Below are 8,198 nucleotides of genomic sequence, written 5' to 3' on the forward strand. Positions count from 1 at the left end.
GCAAGCAAAAAATTTGTTGTGCTGATCGACAACTGATGCAATCTACATGAAGGCATATAACATAAATTGGCATTACAAATTGCATGACCTAATCTCAATTATTTCTTCTCAGAACAATCTGTTTCATGGTAGAAGAAGATAAATCAATTATTCTATAACTTGTTACAGTATTCATGCATTTAACTTACATCAATGCTATTCTGTTATAATTCTTAGAATTCTTACGTGGAAGGAAGTGTAGAATTCTGGCATTATAAAGGAGGACTAGAGCATATTCACATAATTGCAAAAATATGAAAAGATATATTCTATAGTATATTTGGTGCTGTGAAACATTGAAATGCTGCTTCTGAGGGTTATTAAGTATGACAGATAAAAAAATGGGTTATGACAAGAGATATACATGACCTGTTGAAGTGAAAGAGGGTTCAACATAATTGGGTGTGCTGCAGATATGACATAAAATTCTTACAACGATGGAGGAAATTGGGAACACAAGTATAAAGCTGCATCTATAAGCCCAATTGCAGTCTCAGTTCACCTGTGAGAATTTCTAACAGTAATATGTAGAGAATGAATATCAATCAAACCTCAAATGGATTTGATTCGATCCCCTTTTACAGTTTACCATATCTACAAAAAAAAAAAGCCATGAAGTCCCATAAGCAATAAAAAGCTCATCATGCATTCTTTCCTTGCTCTCGCCCATATATATATATATATATATATATATATTTCCTTGTTCTTGTTGCTATATAGTAATGAATAACCATGATGTCCAGACTGTTCTTTGATTTGAAGGGCACCTCTAGTAGTATAAGTTGAGTCAAAATTTGCGCATACCAGGTGGGACAATATCCTCCAGTAAACCTTGATCAATAAGTGGCTGCTGGGAAAGATTGGTGGGCATTAGATGAGTTGGGTGAGGCTGGGAATTACCATGGTGGGACTGAGGGAGCAGATGAGGGTTCATGCCGGACTTGATGGACCCAAGGTGGTGAAAATTATTAGTAGAGGAAGGGGAAGCAGCTGGGACCTGGTTAGTACTACTCAACATCATTGGGTGGGGAGGGAATCTGATCAATGGCGTTTGAGTGAAGGGAGAATTCAATCTTTGATCTGAAAAGTGGGATTGGGATTCTGCTGACCCACGCAATATGGCCGGGCTTGGATGAGAATGTTGTCCTTCATATGTCGTAATCACAATTCCTGGATCTTCTGACGAACGCTCCACTCTCTTCTTCACTGAGCATTTTCCATTTGTGCAACGATAGTAACTCCTGCAACTTGCAAACAATTAAATATAGATAGATAGGCCATGAATTATTTGGCTAAAGCCTGACAAATACAGCAAATGTGTATAGATTTTAATTGAAGTGGGTCTATTTGATTGTGACCGAACCTGGGGAAAGGGCTGTTTTTGACAGCCTTTTGGCCATATTTGCGCCATCTATAGCCATCTTCCAAATGATCCACATCACTTTTGGTCATGAATGCAAATCTGGGCTCCCTGTTTCGTTTCTGACCTTTCTTTCTTGGCCTGTTTTTGACACCAAACAAAAAAAACTTCAACTCTACGTTACAAATCAATGCTATTCATTTCTGAACAAGAAAAGGGCAATTACTTACGGTTTCTTGGGCTCCATTGAAGGCTTCTCGGCAGTAGTTAGGTCTGGTTGAGACTCAGTATCAGCAGGCCCTTGTCCTTTAGCTGCAGTGCTGTTTGTGGTGACCGAGGAGGGTGCAACGAGGCTCGACTGTTCTAATTCGTGCCCCTCGCTGGATGAAGAAGATATTGATGAATTTGGTGTGCCTGGAACCGTTGACATGTCCCCTGATCGACTTCCTACTTGGGCTTCTGCCATAAATGGACCAAGTTGGATGGCACTAGGGTTTTGGGACTTGCAATTGGCCCGAACTTTGATTTCTTGATCATATTCAGGAAACTCAGGCTGCTGCTGCTGCTGCTCATGGTCCCCTAATTCTCCACATGCCAAAGATTTAGATAAGGCAGAATAATCTGCTTCACCCATCTGCAATCCTGCTTGAAGACACTGAGTAAAGCTCATGTAAGGAGACTCAAACCCTGCAAAGTCATCCACATCTGTACTCATCAATCCTGAGCCAATTCTTGAACCCATGCCGCCTTCTGATGTGGGCTGCACAGGTCGATCCAGAAAATCAGTATCCATGTTCCAACCCAGTTCACCGAAAACCCCATGATGACTCGGCGTATTCATGATATTAGGATTACTCGTAGTCGTTGAAGCCTGATTATTATGAACATCCTCCTCTTTTGGGTTTCGAACCTTGGACCTGATAACTGCAGATGGACTCTCTCCTGTACTTAATTTCCACACAACATCCATATTACATTCTTGGCCAATGCTCTCGCTTCTCTTCTGTTGCCCTGCCATGGCCTGTATCAAAAAAATAATAATAAAAACCCAAATAGAAATCAGTATTTGATAATGGAGTAGTTTCACCTTATTCTGAGTTGGGTATAGGAGGCATGTTGAGCGCTGTACTTGTAAGATGAAATTTTTCCATTATCAGATGACTTTAGAAAGCTTTTCAGTCAGAAACGAAGCTTTTCCATACACATAGTCAGATACGTTTACCCCCCTGTGGTTTCTTGGAATCACACTTTTCCCAAGAACTTCTACAAACTATAAAGTATCTTCCTTTCTTTCTTCTCTATTGCCTTACACCCCACTTTGAACCAATAAAATCTAACCAGCAGCATACACATCTGCTTACCTCTCAGAATCCAGACAGAACCTGCAGGGATCTATCCAGTATCCACAAATTCCATGATGCAGCATCAAAATATTAAATCCCAGGATGGGCAAAATCAGTCAATCCGGGTACAAGATCAAAGTCATGTATACAGGGCCAATGGAATCAGAGACTCAACACACATGAAATATTGTCAGATTCAGTCGACCATAATATTGTAGGCGCCCTTGTCGGATTCCAAGTCGACTTTACGTGCTGAACACGGCAATAATTGCAAAAGCTACGCGCATCTTTTGCATTTCTCTGCTCCGACAGCGCGCCAAATTTGACAAACACACGGCACCCAAACATTCAAACGTGACTAAGAAAAAAAATAGAAAAACAACCATTTATAAAATAAGAATCCAGAGAGCACTTGCAGGTCTTTTCTTACACGGCTCTGTAAAATTCAACCCTTGAAATCTCTGTTCAATGTCATTAGATCCTGATCTGATCTGAGTACAATCTGGTGATTGATTTCAAGAATTGAAGCAGCCCAGACCCCTGATTAAGAAGGAAAAGGAGGAATTTCAACGTCCATGACCCTAAAGATTAGCCCAAGGGACAGATTGCTAGGCCATCTGATTCTTGCATTCAGCCCTTTTCCATTAGCTTCTCAACACTCCGCTCAATAAATAAATTATGCCAAGAACCAGCTATCAAGATATTTAATGGAGTTCTTGAGCAGAATCGAAGAAGCACTCACACAGAGAGATCACACTCACAATCCCAATCCCAATAGCATGTGGGAGGCCGGGAAAATTGAGATCGAGAAAGCAAGCAAAACTTCTTCATCAAAACTGCCATTGGTAGCAATTGGGTGTGCTGGATAACACTGGGATTGACTGACTGATTGATCGCTCGATCGACTTTGTGTGAAATCAAAGTCTAGAAACTCGCAAATGGCGAAAGGCAAAAAAATATTTAAAACCCAAAAAAATCGGTACAGTGGAAGACTCCGGGAGGGAGTCAAACCACGCGGACGTTTTGGATTATGTCCCGTCAAATGTTAAATCCCTTTTGATTTTTCTCGTTTCCCCATTACTATTTGAATATCATCAGAAATTGCGGCACCGTCATATTAATATTATTCTTACGATGAATCCCCTGTTGCTAATTTGTATTATTGTGTGTAAAATAATGGGAATGCGTGTAGCTCGTTCATTCTACTGTAGCGGGTCGGATCATGTGGGCAGCCCCGTTCACACGCGCACGCAATACAGGCCAAGCAAAGAGGCTGGTTGACCTTTCGATTGTCCCTGTCGCTTGTACTTGGAGTGCGTTCCCTAATTTATTAGATTGGATTCATCACTCGCTTCATACCTCTCTTCTGTATATAGACACGTATGTAGCCATGTATGTATCATTGTATTCTAACACTGAATGTTTCATGCTGCCCTCCATCACCGTGCAAACCCCTGGGGGAACCAGTCGCCTAATCCATGCACGGTGGCCCAATGCCGAACCTTAATCATAAGACACATTCGTCATAAATATCAATTTTGAAAGGTTGAGTCTATGTGTTTTCTATTTGGAATTCTGTGGCATATCAGAGTGTCGATTGTGTACATCAATAATCTGTCCCATGCTTCAGGTTGGACCATGGTTACTGTCTTCTCCATTCAGCCAAGCTCTGAATAACGGCATGTATATTGTTTAATGTTTTCTTATTCTGTACATTTATATATTTTAATATATATATGTGAGAGAACTCTGTGTTTGAAAAGGTTTCTTTCTAGTATGTCTTATTTTTAATTACTAAGTTTTATGATTCTATTGTTTCTAGAAACATATAAAAGTCAGAGTGATTTTGGTATTTCATTAACTATATATATATCTGTTGATCTTGGTTTAGTTTTGAAGTATAATTCAAAAGTTTTTATTTGGTTAGAGCTTGACTTTCTAATTTTTTTTAAGATTGTTAAAAACTTTACTCAAAACCACTGGCTTTAGAGGTGGTTTTGTAAAATTCCACTTAAAACTAGGTATTGTCATAAAATTTCATTCAAAACCAGTAGCTCCAAGGGTGTCTCGGCTAAATATTGGCTATTTATGTTTATACATAAATTATAATATTAAAAATATTTTTACATCTAAATTTAAGGAGAAATTGTGATGCTATAAAGAATTAGAGGATAAAAGTAAAGTAAGATAATATATGTTGGTGATCAACCATAATTTAGAAGATAAAAAATAAGAGATCACTTTGTTTAATGAAGATAATATTAAAAATATTATTACATTTAAATTTAAGGATAAATTGTGATGCCATAAGGAATCAGAAGATACATGAAAAGTATGATGTTGTAAGGAGGTTATGTACACGTCTAACTATGGATCTAAACTTTTTGATCTTCTTTTCTCCTCCTCTTATAAATCTCTTGCCAAAAACCTTATTAATATGATAACTAATTTGGTTGCCAAAACCATAAAATTTTTATGATCCTTGTGCCTTAAAAATGATAAAGAAACCAATAATTATAGTCATCTTCAAAGGGGAAACCTCCTTTTACAATGAATACAATGTACAAGACAATATTTGATGATTCTAAGACTAGGTCTTGTTAGTACATATATAGGAGACAAGGGATACAATTATAATAAAATGAGACCATGAGGGGTTATAGCCTACATAATAATATAACAATAGAAATGTATTCACTCAATATCTAGGGCTTAATAAGAGGTTTTAGAGTTAACATAGGGCTTAACATGCCCCTCCACTTCAAACAAGTGTAGTCATCAACACTTGACTAACTACTAGTGATTCCGCAAGAATAAGTCATCTTTCGATATCATCTCTTCCATTGGTAGGTTCTTCTACTTTATGATGTGCTCCACAATTATTGGGTTACTTGGCTACTTAATCCTTGTTTCAAGGATTGTTTCTACTACTAGTATGAATTTTTGTGATTCAATATTTGTGCTCTCCAATTGTGATAACATACTCCCCATATGAGATAGATTCTCAACAACATGCTTCTCCTTGTGTTCATGATTTTCTTGGACTTCCACATCCCTTAGGAAGCATTTTCAAGAGAATATTTTCCATGGAAATCATGGATTTCTATATTTCTTCCTTTTTTCCATTCATCTTCTTTTCCATTCCTTATTTTTTCATTCATCTTCTTTTTTATTCCTTCCTTATTTTCATTAATCTTATTTTCCATTTCTCTTTTAAGTTTTTTCTTGAGAACCTGATATGTCCACCTTTTTCAACCTTTTTCAACATACTAGCATCCATTTCATTAACGTTTTTCTCTAATTGAGATAACCTAAATTCTAAGTCTTCACTTTCTTCATGAGTCAAGGATAAGCTTTCAGTAGATTTAATTGGTTTAGTAGCTTTCTTTGGAGCTATGCTAGAAAATAATAAAAGTACTCCTCTTTATCACAACTTTCAATCACAAAAAAAAGGGATCTTATAATCAACAATTAGGTCACTAGTAAGTTGTGTACCTTAATTTGGAGAATATCAGAATGACTGAAGTTTTATTGATGTATCTATGAGATTTGATCCCTTCTAGATTTGAAAATTTGTTTTGTAATACTTTGATATATTTTTTCTGCGATTCCATATGTGTGACCTAAATTTGATGTGTCAAATAAACGTTATCGTAACTTTCTCAAAACTTGATTATTTTTTGATTCTTCCCATGAGAGAACTTGTATGGTGTGCCATGTGTCCAATTCTTCAAATATAATTATGAAATTTGTACCTAAGATACTTATGCATGTCTCTTGAAATCCTTGAAAATTTCATATTCTAAAAATTCCCGGACATGAAGATATAGCAAAGACACCAAGTTGACTTCTTTAAAATTTATTTTAGCACTATTCATAAACCCTAACTTCCATAGGGTATAACTTCAAAAGTATAGTGAACCAAATTCTAAATTGAATAAGGTTTTCTTCAAGATTTATCCTTACTATGGTCCAAGTTTCACTATCTAAAACATCATAAAAAAAGGTTATTGTGAAAATTCCAATTTTCTTGTTGGAAATTGGTTTTAGGAGCATTCAAGAACCTAGACTTCCTTAGAGTATATATCTGAAATTATAGCGGACCAAGATTTGAAATTTGAACCAAACATTCACCACTATTTTGACTCTACATGGTCCAAGTTTCATGATTTGAAACCTCATAGAAAAAAAAATATAACAAAAATGTTGAATTGACCTATTTTAGACAGATTTCAATAGCATTCAAAAACCTTAACTTCCTTGGAACATATCTCTGAAAATATAGTGAAACAAGATTTGAAATTTGAACTAGATATTACCTGAGATGTATTCTCAATATTCTTCAAGTTTCACTATCTGAAACCTTCCAGAAAAAGTTATAGCGAAAATGCCAAGATGACTTGTTTGAAGAAGAAAAACCTTAGGATCATGAGCTATGATACCAAATATTATGATCCTTGTGCCTTAAACATGATAGTAAGCCAATATTTAAAGTCCTCTTTGAGGGGGAAACCTTATTTTACAATGAATACAATATACAAGATAATATTTTATGATTCTAACACTAGGTCTCCTTAATATGTGTGTGTGTGTGTGTGTGTGTGTGTGTGTTTGTGTGTGTGTGTGTGTGTTTAGATATATATATGAGACAACATGTACAATTGTTGAAAATGGTAGCTTGGGAGATACTCCCACAAATCTAGGGTACTTGACTTGTGAGGATTTAACTCACGTTCTAGGCAAAGCACCCAAGCTCGTGGGCTTTTAACCCAAATTCATGGGCTGGAGACCCAAAGATATTGATTATGTATTCTAATTATTGTAGTGGAGACACCTAAATGGATCTAAGGGCTCCTGAGACAGTAATTAGATAGATACTTATACGAGAGATCATGAGAGGTCTAAACACACAATAACAACTCATCTTGTGAAGAGAATAACCCTTAGAAGAGATTCGTAGCTAGCACAAGGAGGCTGAGTTCAAGTGTGTTTATGTTCTGGAGGCCGACGAAGCCTAAAGGTCTGATCTGTTAGCTAAAAGAGGATTGAGAGATAGCATAGAAAGGGCCACTTCCTTAGAGGATACCCGCTGACTGTGGATGACTATTTTGTGGTAACCTGAAGCTTGGTTAGGCTTGACCAAGGGCCTGGTGAGGGTAAAAGAAGTTAGCCATAGTCACGGGAGGTGACCCGTAGCCAAATGAAGGTATTCCAAGCCTATTTTGTTTCTAACAAGGGGAGTCATAACTCAATTAGGGTTGGTCGCAGCGCTGGTCTGAGAAAAAGAGGTTAGCGAAGGGTAAAATAGGAGTTGTTTTGTTGTGTAGAGGGTTGTTGAGCATAATACTTGAACTCTATTCATCAAAGGAGGGTTGAACAACTAGTTTGAGGGCTAATTTATGTAATGAATTGAAGGGAAAATTTCCCTATGAGTAACTATTGTTTTGGGGCTGATA

General features: G+C 37.0%; 1 protein-coding gene across 2 annotated transcripts; it reads right to left on the minus strand.

Annotated features, from left to right (window-relative positions):
- Positions 1-400: 400 nt before the first annotated feature.
- On the minus strand, positions 401-3,809 carry LOC149185219 (uncharacterized). 2 transcript variants are annotated; one of them, XM_089417825.1, is made up of 4 exons: positions 2,761-3,809; positions 1,630-2,420; positions 1,403-1,540; positions 401-1,280 (listed from the first exon to the last, which is right to left on the minus strand). In XM_089417825.1, the coding sequence occupies exons 2-4, from the start codon at positions 2,415-2,417 to the stop codon at positions 827-829; spliced, it is 1,380 nt and encodes a 459-aa protein (XP_089273951.1). In that variant the 5' UTR covers positions 2,418-2,420; positions 2,761-3,809; the 3' UTR covers positions 401-826. The 2 variants fall into 2 exon arrangements, with proteins under 2 accessions (XP_089273951.1, XP_089273950.1); XM_089417824.1 differs by having other exon boundaries at positions 1,630-3,808.
- Positions 3,810-8,198: the final 4,389 nt, after the last annotated feature.

Source organism: Pinus tabuliformis, chromosome 3_2 (genome assembly GCF_031772625.1).
Source record: "Pinus tabuliformis cultivar Carrire ecotype Pingquan chromosome 3_2, CPIR1, whole genome shotgun sequence".
NCBI lineage: Eukaryota > Viridiplantae > Streptophyta > Pinopsida > Pinales > Pinaceae > Pinus > Pinus tabuliformis.

Bases quoted from the DNA above. Each gene is read 5' to 3' on its own strand.
- LOC149185219 (XM_089417825.1), bottom strand. From the start codon at position 2,417: ATGGCAGGGCAACAGAAGAGAAGCGAGAGCATTGGCCAAGAATGTAAT. The intron at 1,541-1,629 runs GTAAGTAATTGC...TGTCAAAAACAG, and splicing joins TCAATGGAGCCCAAGAAACC to GCCAAGAAAGAAAGGTCAGA. The intron at 1,281-1,402 runs GTTCGGTCACAA...TGCAAGTTGCAG, and splicing joins AAAAACAGCCCTTTCCCCAG to GAGTTACTATCGTTGCACAA.